This window comes from Leiobunum rupestre, chromosome 6, assembly GCF_980474605.1.
Source record: "Leiobunum rupestre chromosome 6, qqLeiRupe1.1.hap1, whole genome shotgun sequence".
Lineage (NCBI taxonomy): Eukaryota > Metazoa > Arthropoda > Arachnida > Opiliones > Sclerosomatidae > Leiobunum > Leiobunum rupestre.
This window is the reverse complement of record NC_143389.1, coordinates 41,128,570-41,154,418: the sequence shown is the minus strand read 5'-3', so window position 1 is coordinate 41,154,418 and position 25,849 is coordinate 41,128,570. Positions and strand designations below refer to the sequence as shown.

General features: G+C 38.6%; 1 protein-coding gene and 1 long non-coding RNA gene across 11 annotated transcripts in view; one reads left to right on the top strand and one right to left on the bottom strand.

The window, feature by feature from the left end:
* LOC149940976 (muscle calcium channel subunit alpha-1-like) overlaps positions 1-25,478 on the top strand; it is a 135,357-nt gene extending 109,879 nt beyond the window's left edge. For 3 of the 9 annotated variants that reach the window (XM_090178145.1, XM_090178147.1, XM_090178144.1), the window contains 26 exons: positions 504-907; positions 967-1,026; positions 1,106-1,212; positions 1,283-1,370; positions 6,154-6,261; positions 7,260-7,367; positions 9,294-9,346; positions 9,419-9,565; positions 10,375-10,735; positions 10,809-10,919; positions 10,980-11,063; positions 12,615-12,737; positions 12,806-12,871; positions 13,762-13,853; positions 13,917-14,070; positions 14,145-14,272; positions 15,122-15,218; positions 15,298-15,400; positions 15,468-15,566; positions 18,453-18,589; positions 18,666-18,776; positions 19,598-19,863; positions 20,526-20,816; positions 21,724-22,169; positions 22,259-22,350; positions 22,952-25,478. In XM_090178145.1, the coding sequence (XP_090034271.1) occupies positions 504-907; positions 967-1,026; positions 1,106-1,212; positions 1,283-1,370; positions 6,154-6,261; positions 7,260-7,367; positions 9,294-9,346; positions 9,419-9,565; positions 10,375-10,735; positions 10,809-10,919; positions 10,980-11,063; positions 12,615-12,737; positions 12,806-12,871; positions 13,762-13,853; positions 13,917-14,070; positions 14,145-14,272; positions 15,122-15,218; positions 15,298-15,400; positions 15,468-15,566; positions 18,453-18,589; positions 18,666-18,776; positions 19,598-19,863; positions 20,526-20,816; positions 21,724-22,169; positions 22,259-22,350; positions 22,952-23,371 (4,256 nt within the window). In that variant the 3' untranslated portion in view covers positions 23,372-25,478. The remainder of the gene's footprint in view (positions 1-503; positions 908-966; positions 1,027-1,105; positions 1,213-1,282; positions 1,371-6,153; positions 6,262-7,259; positions 7,368-9,293; positions 9,347-9,418; positions 9,566-10,374; positions 10,736-10,808; positions 10,920-10,979; positions 11,064-12,614; positions 12,738-12,805; positions 12,872-13,761; positions 13,854-13,916; positions 14,071-14,144; positions 14,273-15,121; positions 15,219-15,297; positions 15,401-15,467; positions 15,567-18,452; positions 18,590-18,665; positions 18,777-19,597; positions 19,864-20,525; positions 20,817-21,723; positions 22,170-22,258; positions 22,351-22,951) is intronic. The other 6 variants (XM_090178146.1, XM_090178150.1, XM_090178151.1 and 3 more) reach the window with 6 other exon arrangements.
* Positions 12,160-12,970, bottom strand: LOC149940977 (uncharacterized). Of its 2 annotated transcripts, none has more exons than XR_016481233.1 (3): positions 12,818-12,970; positions 12,506-12,745; positions 12,160-12,236 (listed from the first exon to the last, which is right to left on the bottom strand). It is a non-coding gene; the product is annotated as an uncharacterized LOC149940977 (long non-coding RNA). The 2 variants fall into 2 exon arrangements; XR_016481234.1 differs by having other exon boundaries at positions 12,506-12,740; positions 12,804-12,890.
* Positions 25,479-25,849: the final 371 nt, after the last annotated feature.

The window sequence follows — 25,849 nt, the reverse complement described above, 5'->3', positions numbered from 1 at the left end:
TTCTGATTCCCATCCTCGCAGCCTTTGTAGCTTAAATTCGTCTGCTTTCCCATTCAAGTTTGCTATATGGTATGACCTTGAATGCCCCTTAAATGCCGACGAACTTTCTCCACAAAAGCTGTGAGGATGGTACCAGGGGTTAATGCTATGCTGAAATATTCTTAGTAACTTCAATACATTCTTGAAACTATATATTAAAATTAGGTAAAGATCTGGAAAAATTAACTCGTAAAAAACTGTACCCAAAAAATATTTTCAAATTTTTCTAACGCGAAGCTAAGTAGTCACCCTTTGATTCTGCTTTAGAAATAATGTTCACCATATATCATTTCTAGCGTTCTTCGTAGCGAAGGTTCGTCTGCTTTTTAATAGAAAAACGTAAACATAGATAGCGATAGTCTGTGTGATGAAAAATCGTAAGCAGACGAACTTTTGATATCAAGAATGCGAGGTTAGGCAGCGGAAGCTATTTTTGGTGAAATATTGAAACGCCTGATTTGTAGATGATGAGGAAGGCGAATTAGACGAAGACGAAGAAGAGGATGAAGAGGAGGAGGAAGAAGACGATGAAGACGAGGAAGAAGGCAACGAAGAAGACGAGGAGATGGAGGGGGAGGAGGAGGGGGAGGAAGGCGAGGAGGGGGAGGAGGGCGAGGAGGAGGAGACGGCCACGGTGTCCACGGCCCGCCCTCGACGCCTCTCGGAGATCAACATCCCGACCAAAGTGCACCCCATCCCCAAGTACAGCTCCTTCTTCATTTTCTCGCACACCAATCGCATCCGCATCTTCTGCCACTACGTCATCAATCACAACTACTTCGGGAACTTCATTCTCTGCTGCATCCTCATCAGCTCCATCATGTTGGCCGCCGAGGACCCCCTCAACACCAACTCCGACCGGAATAAAGTACGTTTCCCCTCAATCCGACAACTAGTCGCCGCTGACTAACCGTCTCTCTTTGCCAGATTCTCAGCTACTTCGACTATTTTTTTACCTCAGTCTTCACCGTGGAAATCACTCTCAAAGTAAGTCACGCGCTCGTTCGTTTACGAGAGAATCTACCGTCACTCGGACATCAAGGGAATTCTCTTTCTCCGTTGCCAGGTCATCGTCTACGGGCTTTTCTTGCACAAAGGATCTTTCTGTCGGAGCTATTTCAACTTATTAGACGTACTGGTTGTCTGCGTGTCACTCATTTCATTCGGCTTCGAGTGAGTATCGCTCCATTCCTCCGGCGAACGAATCCCCAATAAGAGTCTCGACTGACGCTTTCTTCCACAGCAACGGAGCCATCTCTGTGGTGAAAATTCTTCGTGTTTGCCGCGTCTTGCGACCGCTTCGTGCCATCAACCGTGCCAAAGGATTAAAAGTCAGTTTCTTTTTCTCCAATTCTCTTTCGCGCGTCTTCTCATCCGTTTCCGGTTTCCATTTTCATCGTTTCGAAGGGGACCTTTCGCGAACCATATCCGCTCTTTCCCCCTCTAACTTTAGGCCTGAATAGACGATGAACTTTTTTGTCCCCGTGAAAAAGGAATTCATTTCTTTCTAAACGAAGCCGTGATATTTCGAAATATCTCTGGAATTTCGCGAGAAAATGCCTTAAAGGGAATTTATTTCTTATTAATTCTTAATTAATATACGTGTAGTGGATCATCGGACGAAAAGGTTCGTCATTATTAATCACCTTCGGATAACCGATATAAAATTGAGGCATGTTGAACAAGCGTAATTAAATGTGAGAAAAGTTTCTGGATATATGCCAATAACGAACCAATATTTTTATAAATCAATTTTTTCGTATTGAAGTCCAAATTCTGCAGATTGATTTGGGTACATTTGTTCGAATTTCATTCGTCCGAATGGTGGTACAAATGTCCGAATGATCATTTGTCCGAATGCCAGAAAACAGGATCGTATGTCCGAAAACGTATTTCATTTGCCCGAAAAATTTATCACAACTTTTGTTGGCGATTTAGTCGTTCAATTTATGTGAACCTTACTGGAGAATTTCATTTGTTCGAATAATCGTTTGTCCGTTTTTTCGAATATTAGGAATTGTTTTTTTTAATATTGTTAATATAAGAAAATAGTAACATTAACGTGAACCTAACCTAACCTAACCTAAAATATCCACAACATTCAACGCAATTCCCACTTACTATATCGGCCAAAAAAAATCCGGACGAAAAAAAACAGCAATAAGAAATATTAATTTAGCGACAGAATTCGGACAAGTTGTCCAATTCGAACAATTGAAACATTTGTTATTTCGGCGGTTCGGTCGAATGAAATTCGAACATTTGTTCCACCGTTCGGACGATTGAAATTCGAACAAATGTACCTGCAGATTAAACTTTTCTCAAATTTATTTATTTATTTATTAAGGAACACTATTACGTTTTGAAAAAAAATAATAATTAAGGTTAAATTGTACAGCAGATTTATTTGATCAATTTCCACATAAAATTATCACTATTTCAGATAATTGGTCAATTTCCAATTGCGTGCAAACCGTGATAGTGGACCTATAATTAATCCCATCGATTCGGAGTTTTACTATAAGCAAGAAAGCATTTATTTGTATGACTATCTTGAAACGATCAACGTGCAAATTGGTCTAGTTTTCCCCCGTCACGAGAGGGGGGAGAAAAACCATTTTAATCACGTCCGATGACGTAATTTCTAAGGAGCCAATGAGATTTGGTGAAACTTTAAAGGGGAGGGGCATACTGGCAAACCTGGAGATGGGATTAACAGGTACCCTTTAAAAATTGTCTCAACAAAGTGTAAATAAATAAACGCATTCTTGTTACAAGGTAAACTTCCAAATTGGAGGAAATGTTTGTCCTACATACTTTTACAAGTTGTTAGGCTATTTTAAAGCGAGTCTCTGTTTCCAAATTCCTAATGTCAATTGAAAGTTACAAGATGGAATTACATTTTACTCAAATTTAGAACGAATCTCAAAAATAGAGACTCGTTTTAAACAAAACAATTTTATTTATAGTATGACCCGTAAAGTTAGCCATTTTACAAAAAACCTACTCGAATTTAAGAAGTCTTAATAGAATCGTAGATTACAGAAACTATATATTAAAATTAGCTAAACATCTGGAAAATGAACTCGTAAAATATTGTACCCAAAAAATATTGTAAAATTTAGTCACCTTTTGATTCTGCTTTAGAAATAATCTTAACCATATTTCATTTTTAACGGCGAATTACGTGATTCACGATCTCCCTCTCCAGTTTTGATCAAAGCAAAATCCAATTTCGTTACGTTTTACTCCCAAATGTTATCAGCACCGCAAGCTCGGGTTTAGGATATCAAACCGCGGCAAAATTCACTTTTCACGCTATTTTTACATTTCTTTTACATTATTTTTGTTCCCGCGCAAGTGAAGCATAATGGCTCCGTTATGAAAATCAGCACATTCCGTTTTATTTTAAAATTTCTCAATTTTTACTATTTTTTTTAAATTTTTATTATTTTAAGTTTGATGTTCGTCATATTTTTTAAATGTTTTATTATTTTTTTGCACTGGCCATAAGGTTATATTTTTAAAAAATATTTTTAAAAGCTCTATATGATCGAGGGTATGGCTCATTTTATTTTCGAAGTATTTAAACGCAGTACGCATGCGTTCAACGCAAAGGCAATCATTGTTAGTTTTATTACAAATTAGTTTTATTTTTTTAATTGCCGTAATTTAGTACAAATTTTAGCGCTTAATTAATTGGCCTTTCTATAAAGTAACATTGGCCTTCTTGTTTAGATGTATCGGGCGCGTCACTCGTGACGTAGAAGTGACGTTTCTCTATGATAGCCAATAGATGCTAGCATTAGCTCTAGTTATGTCTTATTCAACTTGTTTAAAGTTCCACGCGCGTCTTGACATTTTAGGGTAAACGGGCTCGAGCGATTTCGCTCGTGCTCCCTGAAATAAAAAAAACGCACGAGCTTTTTACGCTAAAATACATAGATATAAGAAATGTATATAAAGGTCTAGATAAATTTCGGGGCGTCTAAGCCTAACATAAAATACGGAATTGACACCTAGCAGACACCGAGGAAGGCACGTGACCAAGAGTGCGAGCTCTCCTAGCATTTTAGTACTAAGTGTTTGACCTTTCCGCAGGACGTAGTCTTTAGACACCATCTGTTGGTGACTTTTAGTATAATTTTTAAGCAGGAGACAATGGCTCTCGCGACGATAGCACGAGCTTTCTTACCGATAGATAGTGCCTTATAAGGATAGCCTGCAGAAATTACGCGTTTCTGCTAGCTGTCCCCTCCGTATTCACTCCCTTTGAAATATTTTATCTAGACCTTTATATTAGGGCTGTGCGAGTACTCGAATATCATCGAGTACTCGGCCTTTTTTGAGATCGAGTACTCGACCTCGACCTCGAATAAGTAATTGGAGAATACTCGTCGATTACCGAGTACCAAAATATTGCATATTCGGGTACACGATTACTCGAATAAGCTGCTCTCTAAACTCGTCGAGTATTTTTTTTTCTATTCTCGTTGCTTCAAAGTTCAAAGAGGGTTTTTTACAACATTTCCGTCAAAAATATAGGGCTGTGCGAGTACAATAAACTGTACCTACAAAGTTGTGGAAACTGTGGTTCATTTAAATGAAAGGAATATTTTTCAGCATTGAAAGTTTCTTTATACTCCTTTTAAATATAATTTGATAATTTCTTGAATAAACCCAACTCCTAATCAAGTACTCGATAACCTGACTCGTAAAAGATATTACTCGATGTTTTTTTCGTTACTCGACTCGAATAAGAGAAAGTTTCCCCTTAATCAAGTACTCGATTACTCGACTCGACTTCAATATTACTCGACTCGAATACTCGATGAAAAAATATTTGATACTCGATAACCGACTCGATTGCCTAAAACCACTACTCGCACAGCCCTACTTTATATACGTTTCCTATATCTATGGCTAAAATATTAAAGAGCGCGTGGAACATTTTAATAAGGTGAACGAGACATGAATTAAAATTCAACGAGTCGCCCTTTTTATAAATATCTAACCTCCAAAACTGAACTGAACTCCTACGTATCTCGTGACGAAAACCATACATTAAAACAAGTTCGGCAAGCGTAATGACTTTATAGAAAGGCTTATTGAATTGATTTGATCTTTTTTTTTACCGTCGTCGCGATCAGATTTTGTCAAAGGGTTGGGATAATTCAAAAAACCTTTAAAGGGAAAAATATGACTCTCTTAACATCGGTTTTAATTTTTCAATAAATACCTTCGATAGTGAATAAAAACTATTATTAATGCCAAATTTGTTTAATATAGTAGATTTCAGACAATTCGTATTGCGACCCTCGTAATTTCCAAATCTACCATGAACAGTTAAAGTTAAGACTCCATAAACCTTAAATGTGTTTATTTTAATTGCATGTTTAATGTGTTTCTTATTATATCCTTGTCCGTAATGTTAATTATATATGCAAATTCCCTATGTTTACTAGCTTTCAGAAAACAACAACAAAATAACCAACCAAAATGGTTGCCTTTGTGTTTACGGGTAAACGTTGGAAAATGTCGAAATTTTAATAAAATTAAACGATGCAAAATTTTATCAGGAAGTTTGTATATCGACAAATTTAGCGGAATGCTTGTGGCTATATTGTTTAATTTCCACGCTTCTAAGCTGTCTTGTCCAATATTCATTTTACTTTTTATTTTAATTTTTAATTTTTACTTTTGAACTTGAACAAAAAATATTTTTGTTGCCACTACGAAAATTTCAATACTTTTTTTACAAATCGTTTTTTTTTTGAGAAAGTCGAGAACAAAATTAGAAAAATTATATTATCGTAACTGAAATAATTAATTGATACTTAAATAATTATTAAAATTAGCTTTAGAATAGTTCTTGACATTCTCAAAACCACGGGACCCGGTGCAAAGACGACAGCAGTGACAAATATATGAAATAAAAAATGATATATATAAAAAAATGTTGGCACGGTGATTAATGTGGCAATTGTTAGATGATCTGTCAATAGCGCGACAGTCTCTGCAACGGGTCCGTATGACCAAACAAAAATCAATACGCTATGATTTAAAAAGAAAATGGCGTGTATCTATGTACATATTTTGTGTTTGATTATACAGCATGTAGTCCAGTGCGTGATAGTAGCCATAAAAACTATAGGAAACATCATGTTGGTCACCTTTCTACTAAACTTCATGTTTGCTGTCATTGGAGTTCAACTGTTCAAGGTAGGCCCGCCCCGAACAAAAAAAAAACACAAAAAAACTCCAAAAACAAAACTCGAAAAAAAAGCCAATGCTACGACGCACAAAATGCCGAAAAGTCAAACACAAAGCTGTGAAGGCAAAAAGAAAAAGATTTTTTTCATTGAAACTACAAAAACGGCGCTGGGTTGGTGTGTGATTGTTTGTGAATTTATTTTTTCATTATTTTTTATGATTTTCAAATGCTAGTCGCTTGCGAATTTGTGTTTTATATACCTCGTATTTTAACCGACATGAAAAAGTGTTCAAATCCTAAAAAAAACCCGCTTGCAAACAGAAAAAAACCCCAAATGGAGGACAATAGCTACTTTAAAATTAAACGAGTCGTCGAGTAAACATCTTGGATTTATCTTTCATATTTAATTTATTAAAATATCATTAAATTAAATATATAATTAAACTTCGAAATCCATCTTATTTATTCGACAATACTCGATTTTCCTCCAAATTAAAATTGAATAAGTACTGAAAATAATTTCTATATCTATATGGTGGAATGAATCAAAGATGTTGTAAACAAATTCCCGTGTGAACAAAACCCTAAAATCTATCCAACTTATTTTTTTTTATCATCTCATTTTTATCTACGAAATGACATCGATTCTAAATTATCCTTTACAACCCAAAATCCACATTCCGGAATTTTTTGGTTGAAATACAGTGTGAAAAAACCCTCGATCTCCCAAGCCTCGAAAAGACCCGTTTCCAATTCAGCTAAACGAGACCAAAAATCGCGAACAAAAAATACCCGATTGTAGTGCTATTATGATTTCTTTTACAAAACTAAACCTAATATTTCCCATGGAAAAGGAATTAGGTAATTTGCATATTTATACGAGATAGATGCTACCGTTAGTAGGAAACCCCCTAAAATAATCGCCGAAAAAACACCCATTGAAAGAACCATCTATCCCGGAATTTTTATACGATTGCGTTGGCTTGTGTTTATTTCCCACTTTTAGTACGTAGTGAAGTGCGTCATAGTAGCCGTCAAAACGATAGGAAACATCATGTTGGTCACGTACCTACTCCAATTCATGTTCGCTGTTATCGGAGTTCAGCTATTCAAGGTAACCGACAAATTCATTAACGAAAAAAAATGGAATAAATTGAAAAAATATGATATCTACCCCCTCACACGATACACGCGTCTCTTCTCTCAGAAATACACAATTTAGAAATCAGTCGTGTCCGTTATCTTCTATTTACACGTAGCGTTTCTTTTTATTCGTTTAATTTTTTCCTTTCCGTGTGTCGGTATCAAAAGCTCATGACGCCTAGAAGTGTAGAAGTTGTCCTAATGCGGCAATAGTGATAGAAAGTTCTGGTTCATTTTATGCATCAGTTTTCAGCCACGCTGAATCTAAGGCTCCCAGGACACTATTCGACAGTCGGCATTTGCCAAAAATTAGAGCTTGTTCACTTCCATTCATGAACTTTTGTCGTTACACGCGTAGCTCTTTACAGTCATTTGATGTGAAACTGGTTTTGTTCATTTTGATACAAAATGATAGTATTTTTTATTCTTTTGAAAATAGAAAACTAAATTATCGCATTAATTATTTTTTTCAAAACTGAAAATTAAATTTAAGGTTTCAAGCCAACTCAAACATTTAACTTGGCTAAAGATAAATCGTGGCTAAGTAGGAAGAGATCTTAGGAAGTTAGGTTAGAATTAAACGTATAATTAACTTCTAGTCTTAGTTAAAAAAAACAATTACTAAAAATTCAAGCTATTGTTATCCAACACCAAATTTAAAATAAATTTTTGAAAATTCTCATTTTAGGATTAGATTATTTCAAAAGCCAGTTTCACACTGAAAAAAACACCGAAACATTCACTTTCTAAATTAGTACCAAACGAGTTAGATCAATGTAAATTTACGTTTTCGTATAAATAAAAATAATTTAACATTCGTGGAAAAAAAAATTTAATGCGATATATATTATAGTTTTTAAAATCAAATAACTATATTTTGTAAATAAAACATTTAGGATTAAGCCTTCGGGAAACGAACCGAAAAAAGTGACTGACATGCAATGTAGAAAAAAATCCCAAAATCTCTCTCTTCTCTCTCATCACTTTCTCTCAAAACTTCTCTGTGTCTATCTAGACTCTATCTTCTCTGCTTGCCCAAAAATTATCAAAGTCTTTTAATGATATGGTGTTTTATGCATGACACGGCGGTTTTTTAGTATGAACTAAAAATTCTTTAAAATTTTAAAGGCCATTTAACGATCAAACCCTAAAAGTCAAAACCTATTCCATAACCAAAGATAATATAGAACCGCGTACCCTAGTTTCGAATTCAGAGAATTTTCCGATTGACTGTTTTGTAACGAAGTGATTACCCACTTCCGGCGCGTGACCTCCGAAAAATCGGCCTCCAACGGTTGGTTACCATGGTAATTATGGAGCTAATTTTTTCGGAGTTTTGACAGGAAGTAAGTAAACGCTATTGACTACGCGCGAGGCAGTGATTTCGAATCTAGGGTACGAGGTCTATCACATCTTTGACGTAACGCAATCTATCGTTATAAAGTACGCTGAAACTAATGTTAAAGAAAAGGGTACTTTTTAAGTAATTTAACGCTAAGCCTTTAAAGTTTTAATTTTTTTAGAGTGATAACTAGTTTAGCTGATGCACGAGTAAATGTGTTGTCGTGTTTTTTTAAATTGTAGTTAATACTAACCACAATTTTGTTATAATGAGAAATACAAAGTGAAACTTGGAACTGGTTTTACTTTGTATTTCGCCCCATGTTGCCTTTATAATTGTTCACGATATCCGTCCTGAAACGTATCTATCAATCGTTCTTTTAATTAAGATAATTAATTATTTAAATATTTAAGAAGGACTTTAAACGCAACATGACTTAAAAGAATTCCACTCTAATTATCTTCTCTAAAAAATGACGCTTTTGTTGGAGAAGAAAATTACTTTTAATTAAAACAATCGATGAATTTTAACGTTTTATGACTTGGTGTAAAATAGGGAACGTTTTTCTACTGCAACGACGGCTCAAAAATGACGGAGGAGGAATGCCAGTAAGTTGAAATTGAAATTGTACCCCTCCGCGTTTGTTGGTCATTTACAATTTGTTCCGCGCTTTCTGTCAGAGGCTTTTTCATTGACTACAAAGAGGGGAACGTGGAAGAACCGAAACAGGATACTCGTAAGTGGGAAAACAGCAAATTCAACTTCGACGACGTCGGCAAAGCCATGCTCACTCTCTGCACAGTTTCCACCTTCGAAGGCTGGCCGGAGTAAGTATCGGACGCGTAGGTATATGAATAGTATAGATCCACAATTCTACGAGGGACTGACAGCTAGCAGACAACGCATTTTTTTATGCCTACGTTATAGCGCCATCTTTCCACCAAAAGCAAAAGAAATGACACGTGACTTCAACTCCACGCTTCTCTAGGGCTATCAACATTATTAGGCCTAAGCTACCGCGTTCTTTTTCTAAATACTAATTTTGAGCACCGATAGATCGCACTATTACGTAGCTCATCCAGAAAATATTTTCCAAATACTAATTTTGGTCACCGATAGATAGCACTATTAAGTAGCACACCCAGATAATATTTTCCAAATACTAATTTTGGTCACCGATAGATCGCACTATTACGTAGCTCACAGTGGCGTAACTAGGGACCCGCAGAGCCCGCGACCGCGGGGGGGCCATGACATTTTCACAAAATAGGGGGCCCTTTCGTCTTAAGAATTAATTTTTTTGCTACGAAAACTGTACTAATGCTTGATAACCAATAAAAAAGTTGTTTTTATAAAAAGAGCCCTTTTGATATCCTGCGGGGGGCCCAAACGTTGTCGTTACGCCACTGGTAGCTCATCCAGAAAATATTTTCCAAATGCTAATTTTGGTCACCGATAGATGTTACTATTACGTAGCGCATCCAGAAAATATGGGTCTTTAGCTAGCTGTCGCTTCCGTGTTCTTTCCACGGGCCCTTATGCAGCGTAAGGTATCTATGCTATTTCATCGAACGTCCGCTAAAGAACGGGAGGGTCAACTAGGGACCAATACTGATCTTCGGCGACGCGTTTTCAGTTTGTTGTACAAAGCAATCGACTCGAACAAGGAGGATTACGGACCGATCCACGATTACCGTCCTTTCGTGGCGGTCTTCTTCATCGTGTACATCATCATCATCGCCTTTTTCATGGTGAACATCTTCGTGGGTTTCGTCATCGTCACCTTCCAGAACGAGGGGGAGCAGGAGTACAAAAATTGCGAGCTGGACAAGAACCAGAGGAACTGCATCGAATTCGCCCTGAAAGCTAAGCCGATCCGCCGCTACATCCCCAAACACCGCCTGCAATACCGCATCTGGTGGCTCGTCACTTCACAGTATTTCGAGTACGCACTGTTCACGCTTATCGTGCTGAACACTATTACTCTCGCTATGAAGGTAAGCCACCGCCCTCATCCACCATCGACCACGCGTCATCGTCTCACCTATCTCTCTTGTCTTTCCGGCGTAGTACAACGGACAACCCGAGCAGTATACAGTAGCCTTGGATATTTTAAATATGATCTTCACCTCCGTTTTCGCGCTCGAGTTCCTATTAAAGATTCTAGCCTTTCGTTTCAAAGTGAGTGGACGCGGCTCTCGCCACTATCAATCAATTCTCAATTCGTTTCGTTTTTCTCAGAATTACTTCGGAGATGCTTGGAATGTCTTCGATTTTATCATCGTTTTGGGCAGTTTCATCGACATAGTGTATTCTGAGGTCAACGTAAGATTTATTTTTGATACTAACCGTCTTTGGAATAGCTAACACACTAACGACCCGCAAAAAGAAGGTATAGGCCACTAATACGCGCATTTTTATTCCATTTATCATTTATTTTGCTTAGACTCTCGCGCGCGGATAATGATCCCTAAACTTGAAAATGCCTTCAATGAGGAAGAAGTTTACTCTGACTATAGGATTCGTGCGTAGTTACAATTTTGGTCATAAGTATCGCCACCTACCGACCAAGTTTTAAATTGAATATATGAAAGCTGTCTGCTCGTTCAAAATTCTCTCCGCGCAACAACTGAAAGTTCAACCGAAAAACTTAAGAATTCAAAAAACGTCTGCTATTTTTTCACATATTTAGTTGACGGATATTAAGGCAGATGGCGCTATATTTCCTAAGCTCGAAGTCTATGATGAAGATGGCGCTACGCAACACTGGGGATTTTTTCCCGCTACTATTTAATAACGGCCTGCGACGCACGCTCGGTGGCACGTTTCGATAAATCAAGCACCGCTATTAAATAGGCGCGAGAAAGCCCCTAGTGTTGTATAGCGCCATCTTCACCATAGTCGGAGTAAACATCTTCCCCACTTGGTGGATCGTTTTCGCTAGGTCTGGGATTAAACGAGAGTAACATTATGACGTCATTATACTCCGATTCTGTGGTGGCGAATAGTTCGAGTCGATATAAAAATGCTTACTCCTAATGGCTGCCTGTCGCCATTTTAGTAGGTAAGCAGACGATTTTATCAGTTTACTCTCTTTACACCGAGAACAGGTGAAAAGTATTTACATATTATAACGAATTCGGCGATACTCGGTGACGCGCGAGGGTCTAAGCGATACGTTACGAAGGGTATAAATTTATTATGGTTTATTTTTTTAAGAGTTTTTATTATGATTTATTAAGTTTTTCGTGTTTATCGCCAATCAGCTCTGTGTATACTGAAGTGTAATAATTTACACGCTGTTCCTATGGAAAATGCGAGTATATAAACTTATATGTAAAGCCATAAGTAATATAATAACAATAACTATGACACTTTCTATTGTTTTAATTCTAATATTTTTTACTTGGACTTGCATTCGAGTAGTATATTTCGTCTTGGGCGTATTTAGACCCTAGGAGGCTCAGTACTGAACTAATCCTTGATTGGACAATACCTCTGAAAATATAAAAGTCCGGTGATATTATATTAATAATATTATTATAATATTAATAATAGTATTATTATGTTACTTATAGCAGAACCCATAAAATTAAAAATCAATTCGTTAATATTTTAACTGTTTGAAAAAGCTATTCGTTACTTTAAAACGTAAAAGTCCATTTAACTATCGGAAGAACTTGAATGAAAATTATCCCCTTTGAGACCTTTTTCCATCCCGCATCCGATCCTGATCCCGAGAGCATTTTGTAAAGAGGGATACGTACATTTTCGTAACACGAATCCCTTTGTCTCGACACGCGGGAAATATTGGCACTTGGGTGGTGGTTGGCTTTAACTTTCTCTATTATCCCGTACCCCTTCGACACTCCACAGCCAGGTTCCAGTATTATCAGTATCAACTTCTTCCGACTGTTTCGTGTCATGCGGTTGATCAAACTTTTGAGCCGAGGGGAGGGCATTAGAACTCTGCTATGGACCTTCATCAAATCCTTTCAAGTACTGCGCTAAAACAAATTATTTTTAATTAAATTTCGGTTGTAATTAAATTAAAATTTACTATACAGGCTCTTCCATACGTTGCGCTGTTGATAGTTATGCTGTTTTTCATTTACGCCGTTATCGGTATGCAGGTACGTGGACAAAGAAATTTTCTATCAGTTGTCTATTCAAATGCCTTTGAAAAAGCGTCAATACGTCAAACACCAGCGTGTTAAAAGCGTTTTGACGCCGTACCTACGATACCATAGATTCGATATCTTACTAATTGAGAAATTAATTGATTAAACCAGAAGTGTATAATATATATCTTAGGAGAGAAGTATCCACCTTTAAGCGCGAATTTTCGCCAATTTTAAAAGTAGCGGAAACCTGCGAAATTAACATCAATAGTATAGGCATAAAAATACTTCTATCGTAAGATGTACATCATACACTTCTGATTGAAGTTATAGAATGCCCCAGAGAGACGCGCATATCGTCCAAAAAATATTTCGAAATTACCAATAAATATTTTAACCCATTATTTTTCGTATTTTATTCATTTCGTTACTAACTCTTTTAAAGGGGAACGGCCAAGCTTTTCCAAATATCGCCTTATTTGCATATTAAAAGTTCAACAAGACGTTCAATGTACTTACACGTACCTTATTTGGTCTTGAAAAAATAGTTTTTGGCCTAAAAAGTTGAAACGCAAAATAACGCCAAGTATTTGGGTTTGAATTTTCGCCGCCATCTTAAGGTGTATCGCCAGCGCCAGCAGCACAGTGATTTGCGCACTATCCTAACTTTTAAAATCGCTCAATTTAGGCTTTAAGAGGTAGCTAACGCTTGATAAAGATTTAAAAATTAAATATTTTTAACTCAAAACAAAGTGAAATATGGTACTTCTGTTTCATGCGTTTTTACGTTATTTATTCTGGGTCTATCTTAGGAGCGAAGTATTCAAATCCCTACATCAATACTTATCTCGTAAGAGATTAATTGACAAACTTCTGATCAAACGCTTGATCAAACTTTTCAGGTGTTCGGCAAGATAGCCTTAAACGATGATACGAGTATTCATCGGAACAACAACTTTCAAACATTCTTTCAAGCCGTATTAGTACTTTTTAGGTAAGTACGTAAAGTGAACGTACAACAAACGTCGAAAATAACGATATCCGAGTTTGAACTTAGATCGGCGACGGGAGAAGCCTGGCAAGAGATTATGTTGTCTTGTTCGAACCGCGAAGAAGTGAAATGCGACGAGAGGGCCGACGACAAAGGAAACTGCGGATCAGACATAGCCTTACCGTACTTCATCTCATTCTACATTCTGTGTTCTTTTTTGGTAAGACAAGTCCATCCTGTACCTAAACCAACGAACAGTCGGACGGAGAAACGTAACAATATCTTTCTGTCCAGGTTATTAATCTATTCGTCGCTGTCATTATGGACAACTTCGATTACTTGACTCGCGATTGGTCCATTTTGGGACCACATCATTTGGACGAATTCGTTCGTCTGTGGTCCGAATACGACCCGGACGCCAAGTAAGATCACTATTACCATAAGTAACATAATAACAATAAGTACGTCAATTAGGAAAAATTATCGCCGAACTGATTTTAAGAACTATAGGCCTTTCAAAAACTGCCACTTTCCACCCCCTACTCTGAATAAAATAGTCACGTGTTTATGTTTTATTGGTAAGGCTAAGTTGATGGCGCAAGCATTTTTTCTTTCAAGAGGCGCGTACGAAATCGAACGAGCCTTTCTATATTGAAATATTAAAAACCTTTTCCCACGAGCCAACTTTTCAAGTCAAAATGCTGATCCATTTTTTCCTCGCGTACTTTTTTGGTGGATCAACTCATCGAACTTTTATCCACTAGTTGACTCAACTCAAGCTGACTCATCTAGTTGGGTCAAAAAGGTCGGCTCGTGTAAAAAAGCCTTTAATATTTCAATATAGAAAGGCTCGTTCGATTTCACACGCGCCTCTTGAATGAAAAAATGCTTGCGCTATCAACTTTAGCCTTACCAATATTTAAAATTAAACTATAACTCTTTTACAAGTATGTCCTGGCTATCTGTATTACTACTTCTAAGCAAATCGCTGAACAGGTTTTATTTAAACGTCTATTGAGCAATCTACGTTTAGTTCTCAGCACAGAGCCCCCTAGTGTCTAAATATGCCCAAGGCGAAAAATACTACTACCAAGGACGACACCAAGTCCAAGTCGTTGCTTGGCGAGAATGTCCATGTTAAAAAAAGGTTCGATCAGGAAATTAGCATTAAAACCATAGAAAGTATCAAACGTACTGTTATTATGTTACTTATGCCATTACTAATAAATAATGTATCGCTGATCTAAACTTCATCGTTCTTCCGGCGGCAGGGGGAGAATAAAACATTTGGACGTAGTTACTCTACTACGAAAAATTTCTCCGCCTCTGGGTTTCGGTAAACTATGTCCTCACAGAGTTGCCTGTAAGGTAAATGCGAACGTCGATCGAGAAATTAACCAATTCAACAAATAGCGCTTGGTATTAATTTTAAATTAATTTTGGTTAGCGCTTGGTATCGATGAACATGCCATTAAACAGTGACGGGACGGTCATGTTTAACGCGACTCTTTTCGCCGTTGTTCGAACGTCTTTAAGAATCAAAACCGAAGGTAAACACTCTCATATGATGGAACAAAACTCTTACTGACCAAATAATGTCGCGTCCTCCCAAAAAAGGTAATCTCGACGAAGCCAACGAAGAGCTTCGAGCCGTTATCAGGAAGATCTGGAAACGGACGAGCCCGAAGTTACTCGATCAAGTGGTGCCTCCTGCCAGTAAGTGCCCGTCCACGTTCAATACGGGTTTCCCCTTTCCTTTAAAACTTGTTGAGGCTAAAGGTAAAATTAATCACGTTTTCCATTTGACTGCTCTCGAGCGCTCTAGATCGCTCTAATCAACATATTATGTGCTTTTTTTTTCGCTTGTCCGGGGACAAAAAGTGTAAACTTTTTACCCTAAGACGTTTTATTCGCCTGTTCTCGGGTTAAGATTTACCCTGTCCCGAATTTTGTTCGCTTGTTCCAGAGCTCTAAGGTTACACTTTTTACTCCTCCTCGAAAGGAGGTGTAGAGGGAGTAATCTAGCTTTGTCGTCTGCTTAAATTTCGTTTGACGAAAACATGACGGGAAACTTTTTATAAATAACCTTTAACCTTTAACTACTCCCTTCTTACTCCAACTCGTTTCTTTCGTCAAGACAGAATTGAAGTAAAATGACGTCATATGGCTACACTTTTTAACCTGCTCAAAAACCCAGAACAGGCGAAAAAAAAACCACCTAATATGTTCCATTTCCCGCTCGCGGGTGCTCCGAGATCGCCGAAAACCGACCTGCCGATTTCGACAGATCAACGGATCGAGATCGAGATCGGAGCAAATTTTCGCGTGTTCCTTTTATATTTTTTGGCAAAATGGCAGACCAAGACGCGAAAATTTAAATTACTAGCAGACGAAAAACAACAAAGCGCGGGAATATGTTCATGGAATGTTCCATTTGCGGTTTTACTCTAGTCGATTGGGGTGAGATCTATGACGTCAAAGACAGATTCGGAGCGAATCTAGAGCGAATCTCGAGCAATCAAATGGAAAACGCTAAAAGTGTAGTGAGCGTTGGCATCAAAAGTGGAGTATCGCTCTCGCATGATTTCGTACCTTTGGCTATGCTTGTCATCATATTTCTTAAGCATAAATAATAGCAGACAAAGCGTAATTTTTATTATCCAATAGAAACTCGAATCGCTAAACCACGTGATTTTTAAAGAAAAGTAGTACAGTCAGAAGGTCAATCCGATCCCGGTGTTATTAGCTGAAAACTATTCGTGAGTTCTGAACCGTTCAACCAGTCCCCATGCGCACTATTCGGCAAAAAAAATTCTAGAACTACCCAAATGCAAACTATTCGCAGACAAGAACCTCTTGTTGAACCGTTCGGAACCGTTCTAAATGGTACCTGCTCAAGAGCAAGTACTGGCCGGAACTCAAGGTTGAAATCTCTAAAATTCGTCTGCACATCGGGCTGCGTACGTCAAATCGTACGAATCACAACTATTCGTCCAAAAGTTCTGAACTATCCAGAACTTTTGCGTGACGTCACAGCTTAGTCCTAAGCCGTTCTCTTAACGGTTCAGAACTCACGAATAGTTTTCAGCTATTAATTATTACATCGAAAAATTGGAAGGTTGTAACTGTTTGACGTGAGTTAGTCTTAGCATAAGTAACATAATAACATGAGTAACATAATAACAATAAGTATGACACTTCCTATTGCTTTAATGTTAATTTTCTAACCAAACCTTTTTTCGGCACTGATACTCTCTTCAAGCTGTGACTTGGACTCGCAACTTACCGTTTTGGATGACTACTTTTTGATAAAAATTTAAGCCTTATATCGGAGAGCACGTTCTGGAGTCGCGAGGGGCTTTGGCTTTGTTTTGAAGCCCGCGTGCGAATCACGCGTGATAAAAAACATGAGCTCGTGGCGCCGAGAAAAACTTTTTTAATTTTTATCATTTTAGCCTAATATTCCGCCTATCTATCGGAAACCAGATATTTCGGCTTAGCGGAAGTCTCGCGTATTTTAGACACTAGAGGGCTCTGTGCTAAGAAAACATCTTGATTACGCAATAACTATGAAAATCAGTTTGGTTGTAAATATCGTTAATTTTCATACTTATTGTTATTATGTTACTTATGGTTTTAGTTAATTTAGATACGGATTGGAAAATTTAAAATGCCGCGAAGGAAACTGCAGCCCAGTTAGAAGTTGTATTAAAACCACAATCGACACAGTGTAAAAAGCACAACTGAAAAGTCAGTTCAGTCAAGCCTTGGCCTAATATTGCATTACGACATCAAATTGTTATTCTTAAATACAAATTGAACTAATAATTATTTACAAAATAAATAAAACTGAATTATTGAAATAACAATTAATTTTAGAAAGCGAATTTTACGACTGAAATTCATTGAACTCTTTTTAATCGCGGTAGAGCCCCTATTAGGTCGTATGTACCTGCGATAGTCGGCTTCAACTCTGGCGGGAAAATAGTATTCATGCGCCTATGAGGGCGAGACATTGAAATAACACGTTTCTTGGCCGACGGCGAGAGCGAGACTTTTGTTTGCTCACGTGGCATGAAGCACTATAACCAGGGCTGGACATAAGGATAAATTTTTTAGTAATCAGCCTGACTAGTGAGCCTGCTATCTTAATTTATTTTAGTAATCACTGACTAGGGGGGGTATAAAAACAAGAAGGACAGCCAACATTTTGCTTTACCCGTCAGAATTAAAATAGGAATTTATTATCACTTTAGATACGTGACTTTGGGCGATCACATTTTTTTTAATGAAATGGGATTGATGAATGATGAATTTATGATACGCCATATTCGTCATTAATTATGAATATTTAGGTAAATTTTTCACTAGTCAAATTGACTAGTGAGCCCCCACATTTCGATTAATTTTAGTAGTCAGAGCATTTATTTTAGTGACTAGTGCCTTATGTCCAACCCTGAGTATAACCCGGCCACCTGAGTTAATGCCATTAAAAGTGGCAGGATGACTTGGGCCTATGGCGGTACCATGGGTATTAACTTAGCTGATTAGACCAATCCATCCCGAAGAGTGTCCTAAACGAATATCTTTTAACTCGCGTAGCCGATGATGACGTGACGGTGGGCAAGTTCTACGCCACTTTCTTGATTCAAGATTACTTCCGACGTTTTAAAAAACGCAAAGAAGAAAGAGACGCTGCGGATTACGAAAATGAAAAAGAGAACACGGTCGCGTTACAAGTAAGCCTCGCTTTCAAATTCCCTAATTGACTGACTGATGACCAAAAATGATAATGACGAGTATTATTCGTGACAGGCCGGTCTTCGAACGCTGTTAGAAATGGGTCCCGAAATAAGGAGAGCCATTAGCGGCAACCTCGAAATGGACGACTTCGACGAAGGCCCGGATGTGGAGCCAATGCACAGGGTAAGCTACGCCGTGATCTACCGCCACGGCCGGATTTAGGTGCTCATGGGCCCTAGGCACTTAGCTACCGCATGGATTAAATAACCTTACACGGATAGTTCTCTGGGGTACAACATTTGCTCCAGACGTACCCTGGTGGCCAGAATTGTCAACGACCGGAAGTCTCGATTTTACCGATACACGGGGGGAAAATTGCAAAGGGGGTGCAATCGCGATTGATTAAATTATTATTTTTGTAGGCCAAGGCCTATCTATTGAAAACGTGTTTACAGTTTGAAAGCCTATAAACAATTTAACGAAAAATTAGGTGATAGATATAAAGGGCTAAAAAACAATATGAAAAAGGTCGCTTACGGTACTTATTATTTCCCCCATTTAACCAGGAAGCTCCAGAGCCACTGAGGTACTGACCACGATTGAATATTTCAAATTTTCAATTTCAAATGTAATAAAACAAACCGTTGGAAATATATTAACTTCGCCAAAAGCCGCCGCGAGATGGCGACGTGTCAAGAAATCTTATTCCGTATTTCTATCGGTAAAGGGGGTATAATTGAGGGGACGGCAAAAATATCTGGCAGCCTCGTTTGAAACAAACATCTTCAACTCGTAGTATAGTAAAATGTATTAGAGATAACTATTTATTTAATCCATGGCTACCGTGAGCTCTTAAAGCTCTTTCGTAGGCCCTAAAGGTTTTGTAGGCCCTAGGCATTGTGCTTAAAGTGCCTAATGGTAAATCCGGCACTGACTACCGGTGCCAAGGTTAAGTTAGACCTCGAAACTCGGTCATCAAACTAACGAGGCACCTTTTTTCGCAGCGGAATCACTCTCTTTTCGGCGGGATGTGGTCGACCGTTCGGGGGAAAGGTGGTAATCAGCCGGTCCATCGCACCAACTCGTTGCACGTGGCCAGTCGCAACCACGCCAAAATCTCACCCACCAATTCCCTGGACATTCCCCGGGGTGCACCGAGACAGTACGCCCTCAACCACGTCCGGCTTGCCAGAGAGAATCCCGCCGGTATCCCTTACTCTCTCACACCCGGAACATCACCCCTCACCGGACGACGAGTCAGCAAAGCCAGGTAACCCACTGACCAAACTAACGACTCGTTAATTACGAAACGCGAAAAGGGCCGACAAGGTACGCTTTTCAGATTATAATTTCCTCCCGTTTATTTCGTAACGTTATTATGCCTAAATAAAGCGCCAACGCGGAGAACTTATTAGAGGCTTGTATATTGTTTTAGTTTTCATTCTCATTTTGAATTATTTGTCTTTTTGGAAATTTCGTAAATACGAAAGGGGGAGCATGTTTCGTTCTAAATTTCTGCGTTTCTTTTCCAACGGACGATTTCAAATTAGCCAGCGCCGTTTATCGACTGTTTATGGAACCAGGTCCAAATTCCGTTAATAGACGGCACTTTCCGACTTCAAATCGTCTCTCAAAACCTCCCATTCTATCATACTTAAAGGGGCTGTCAAACCGTCAAAGCTAGAAATATAACACTTACCGTCACAAAGAGTGCGTTTTTTTTTGCAAAATTGAATGAACGGGTCGACAGCCTCTTTAGCAACCCTCTATGTTCCGAAAGCTTGCATTATATTCTCAATTGCACAAAATGATAGTATCAATGTCTTTGAAATAACACGCTATAAATACGAACGAGCGGCTGAATTCGGGGCCTACTCAACCAATTAAGAAAGCGAAAGCAATAGCCGTCTCTGTGTTGGTGTGTCCCGTTAGCTCGCTGTCAGTAGACAATGTCTTCACGTACCACCAGCAAGCGACGGCGGCCGGGAGCGGTGGCAGTATTCCCGGCTTGTGGCACGTGAGCGAGTCCAGGGGCCACGCGACAGCGAGCCACAGTAGCTGCGAAGTATGCGCGGATACTATTCCGATGAATACTCTCTCTCGCGTGCCTGCCAGCGACTCGAACGACAGCGCCTCTGGCGGCTCGGACGTGCAACTCTCTCCGGGAGAACTCTCTTCGGTGGCAGGACTTGCATGCGCCTCCAACTCCAACTCCCGTACTCAGTAAGTAACCGCACTAACCATTTACTAAACTTCATTTACCAGCCACTCCTAACCCGAAAATACTGAGTACCGAATGAAAATGACACTAAAATACACTATCTCTCTATCTCTCTATCTCTTTCGAATGTCCCTTTCTTAGTATTTGACCTTTCACCCCCGATTCCCTGAAATCCCTCGAAGGGGGAAACTGATCTTTCTCATTCGTTCTTTTGCACCTTGAAAGAAATATATATTTATATCATTATTGCTGTTTTGTAATGAGTTTGTTTGTTTCATTTATTTCGGATCGAAAAGCATAAGTACAGATTTTTGTTTTTCAATCGCGAGGTTTCGTGGAAATATCGCGGATACTGATCAATTTCCCACCCAACTACTAATGGCGTCTTCGAACTTTTAACAACAATGGCATCGCCGGTCGACGTTGATAAAAGTTCGAAACTTGGTGGCATCTTGTAGGCATATATCATCACCGTATTTAATTTTGTTAATACAAGAACGAGTTAAAATAACTTTGACCCTACAGAAACCGATCCTTTCCCAAAATACGTATTTCAATTACAACGGAAGTCTCACGCGAGCCAACCTTTCGACTTAAAGGCGGTGTTTTTAATGGTGTTTTTAACTCTGCCAGAGTTATTGAAAATTTATAGACCTGGCTGCAACGCGTGTCACTTAAAACAACCGCGAAGGTTGTCTGGCGTGAGGAGAACCGAAACCAAATAAAATCCTAACAACCGGTGTGTTTAGCTTTGACTAATGAAGACACCTTCGACCTGGCTTTGTCCCATCCCTTATCCTTTCCTTTTATTTCATTGGTAACACGTTCCGCGTCCTGAATAATAACAACTATACTACCAACCACAACCAACGTCCGTCCGTGGAACGTCTCTAACCTTCGCACGAAAAGTCCGAGTTTTTCCGTGGACGAACCGGAAGATCCGACGGGTCCCCGAGCTCCTACTCCTCCCCCTCGCAAGTTCGTGACCTCTAAATCGGGTGGTAACGGCGGAGGGGGTTTCCGCTTGCCCTGCTTGAGCAAGCAGGACAGCCACGAGCAGCCCATCTTGGACGCCGGCGCTTCCTCTCCGCAAGAGTCGGGCGACAGCGACTGCGCCCAGCCATCGTCGCCCGTTCTCAACCGGATCGCTACTTCCCTTAGGTTGGCTCAACTTCCGGCCATGGCCGTTGCCAGTATCATCGCGTCAGGAGGCGCCGCCGGGGGACTGAACGACCCCAACCTGGATCCGACGGCGGTCTTCGCCAACGGGCCCCCGCCCCGCCCGCCTCCGCCTGACAAAGGAACCTTGGAGAACAGTTCGGGTTACTTCCCAACTCATCGAGCTTCCTACCACGGTAAATTCCCTCTAAATATTTCGACGCCTTTTTTAACTTTTCGTGCATTAGCGCTCACTAATAAATGGTTTGAAAAACGCGTTTTTCAGGCTACAGGAACGGTTCAACAGGAGGCAGGAATATGGAGAGAAAACCTAACTACGGAGAATTCATTGGAAGTGCCGAAAGTTTAGTTGGACGGGTAAGTTCTTCACCACACTGTAACGGTGCCACCCGTTAAGGTAACCCGCGTTGTCACCTAGGAGCAACAAACACAGCACCCCACACAAGGAGAACGCAACCCGTCAAAAGTCGTGGATTTTCTTGTGTACATTTTTCATTAGCTAGACGCTTTAGCGCCTGCTGCCGTCGAAAGGGGAAAATTCGGAAATTGTTTTCCCCCCGCCCGTAAAACGTTCAGCGTAAAGGCTCGTGACGCTCGTCCAATGAAATTCGTACACAACCCTTCGTTAGCGTGTTTAAAGGCTAGCTGCGTTCTCCTTGTGTTTGTTGTTCCTAGTTGTCACCCTCTCAACCATACTAGAACAACGGTTCCCAAAAGGTGTTCCGTGGAAGGGCCACAGGAGTTCCGAGAATTCGCAACGCGGCCATCTTTGTTTTGTCAAGAGTCATTTAAGATTAGTAAAAAAAATGAGTTGGTGTTCCACCAGAATCAGGTGGATAATTTAGGGTTCCATATCAAAATAAAATTGGGAACCGCTGTACTAGACGATAAATTAATAAAATGAAAGATACGCAAATTAATTATAACTAAACCACGTTCTTTTCTAACCCGTTCAAAGGTTCTCCAAGAACAAGGACTTGGTAAATACTGCGATCCGGAATTCGTGCGCGCGACGCAACGGGAGTTGGCGGAAGCGATTAACATGACGCAGGAGGAGATCGACCGGGCTGCTCACCGGCTCATCCAGGCCGAAAGGCGTCGAAGTCTGCCGTACTTAGCCGGGTACGGAGAGGACTCGCCTTCGCGGAGGGATAACCTGGCCGTCTCTTACAACGCCGTCAATCGCGCGGTGACCCCCGACGCGAACCCGCGTTCCCCGGACAACGTCACGGCCGCTACTTCCAACGGGACATCAGCCGGACACGCGAACGACGAAGCCGAAATCGAGGTGGACTTTTCGCGCAGGGACGCTACTGACTCGAGCGGGGGGGCAGGGGGTGGCGACGGCGCTGCCCGGATTGGCGACACCAAGTTATAGCGGCGGTAAATTGTGATTCTCATTATTCGACAAAACGTACAATTTAATTCAAAAAAAAGAAATCATTATTTCGATAACGTCGATTTGCGATATTAAACTGTTTACTAGAGGAAGATATAAAAGAATATATATACTTTTAACCAAAGTACTTTTTTGTATTTATCGAGGAAAAATATATATATATTATATATAAATAATATGTATATTATTAACCAAAAAACACTGAGCGGAAAATCCGACATTTGGGACTTCCAAAAGCGGTAATGGGTGATCCTGCTCACAGACATTATACACTTATTAGCTGACGTCAGTACTTTTTTCTCTCTAATTCTCTCTCTTTTCTCTTCTATACTCGAATACATAGTGAACCTCTCTGTGCCTTGTACGAATACGAAACCAAAAGATACACGTTTACAAAACAAACGCGTCGAAAAATTCAAACTAGTCGAGTTCGCCTTTTCATTTTATATCAGTTGAGAAATGAGAAAAAAAACTTATTTCGTAATTATTTTTTTTGTTAGGTTAAGTTCTTTTCAAATTGAAATCCACTGTGAAATTATATTTATAGATGATATCCCGGCTACTTTTCGTTCAATCGCGGTTTAAAAATACCGAATTGACGGTATATAACTAAATAAAATAGTTAAAGATACGCGAAAACGACTTACAAAATTAGGTTTAAAATATCATATTAGAATTAACGAGATATTGAAGTTCTACGTAAAGTCAATTTTTGGCCAAAATAAAATTTACAATAATAGTGAATCGGACAGTCAAGCCAAAAGCCAACGTAAGCCATGAGACTATAACCCGGCGCCAGCCTACCGTGCTTCGGACGCTGGTCAATCGTATGGAAGCGAGCGATACGTAGTTCTTGAATATCTTCTCTTAGACGATAAAACGCGGTTTATACTCCATATTCCGACCGTAAAACTAATTTGGCCTACCGAAGGAACTATATTTAAACCTACTGACGATATAAAATCAGTGTATTTTCATTTAGCCCCGCGGATTTGCTCAAATTAATTTTGCGGTCGGAAATCGAGTATACAAAGTGTAAAACGTCTCGAGCCTAGCTGAAACTTCGGCGAAAGGCGTAGTGTGGGGTAAAGTCTGTTTTAACATACCCCAGTTTGACTGAACCCCGATGGTTATGGTTAAAACTTCGTTGCTCCTTTTTATTACAAGTAAGAAATTTTAAACCCCCACAAAATGTAACGATGTCTGGAAACCTTTATGCTAAACCAAATCTCTTAGATACAAACGTGCGAAAAAATGGAATTAAAAATCCTTACAAACAGTATGCATTATATGAAACATTTAGGAAAAAACAAATTACAAAAAGTGCCTGATTATAGAGAAACCAAGTTTGCGCGTATAAGTGAAATAATGATGAAGATTAATTAGAACTAGTCAGGTACCTTAGTTCGTCTAAAAAGGGTCTACGCTTACACGTATTTTCGATTTATTTTGCTTTCAATTATCGTCATTTTAAAACAAATTGAAGAAAAAAAAACATTCTTAGAAAAAAATCCACTTGTGCGTAAAGAACAAATTTTTGTTTTTTCGAAAACAAAAGAAAAACCAACTAAAATGTGACAAATATTAAAATGAAAAATTCCAATTTTTAATAATAAACTGTTAACTATATTTAATTAAAGGGGTTGTTTTTTAAATTATTAAAATTAATAAAATTTTCGAGAGAAATTTTATTAAAAACGTTTTAAATTTCGAACAGGGTTCCACGTTAAAATATTTCTCTTTGCATACCAACAAAAAACTTTTTTGCATTAAAACAATTTTAAAACAATATGTAAATAATAATTTAGGGTTTAATCTATTTCTAAAGAATACGTTTTTATGAGTACCTGTAAATTAGCATGATAATAGGTTTATGAAACGATGAACCTTTTAATTTCTACAATGTTCTTAAAAAAACAATTTATCTTTAAGAAAACGTTCACTTTTAGCTATGATAATACGTTTTGTCAATCTACTAATTGCACACTACGCTCAAATCTTATATAAAAAAATTGTGAAAAAAAATAAAATTATAAAGAATGGGTAGCGTTTAAATTTTTGCACATATTTCCGCATGGACTCAAAAGTGCCCTTCCGGGTTAAAATTATATTTCAGAAAAAAATATATAAACTACACACCATATACTAGCGTAGGGTGTTTTAAACAATAGTTAAAATAATTTATAAACTTAAGAAAAAATCTATAAGGGGGTAAACTTCGAAACAGATAACTAAAATAAAATAAAAACCCAACCAAATATATATTATATTGTCGTCAATACAAAAAATCTAAGGGATAAGGATATTTTCTGAAGTAAATTTTGCAACAAAATACTAAAAACCTATTAGATGCTAGATGGGAAACGTTTCTGTCTGTATTATAAGAATAAAATATTTGAAGGTTTGAAAACGTACGAAAATGGCAAATATCTATCGCAAAATTAAAAACAATATTAT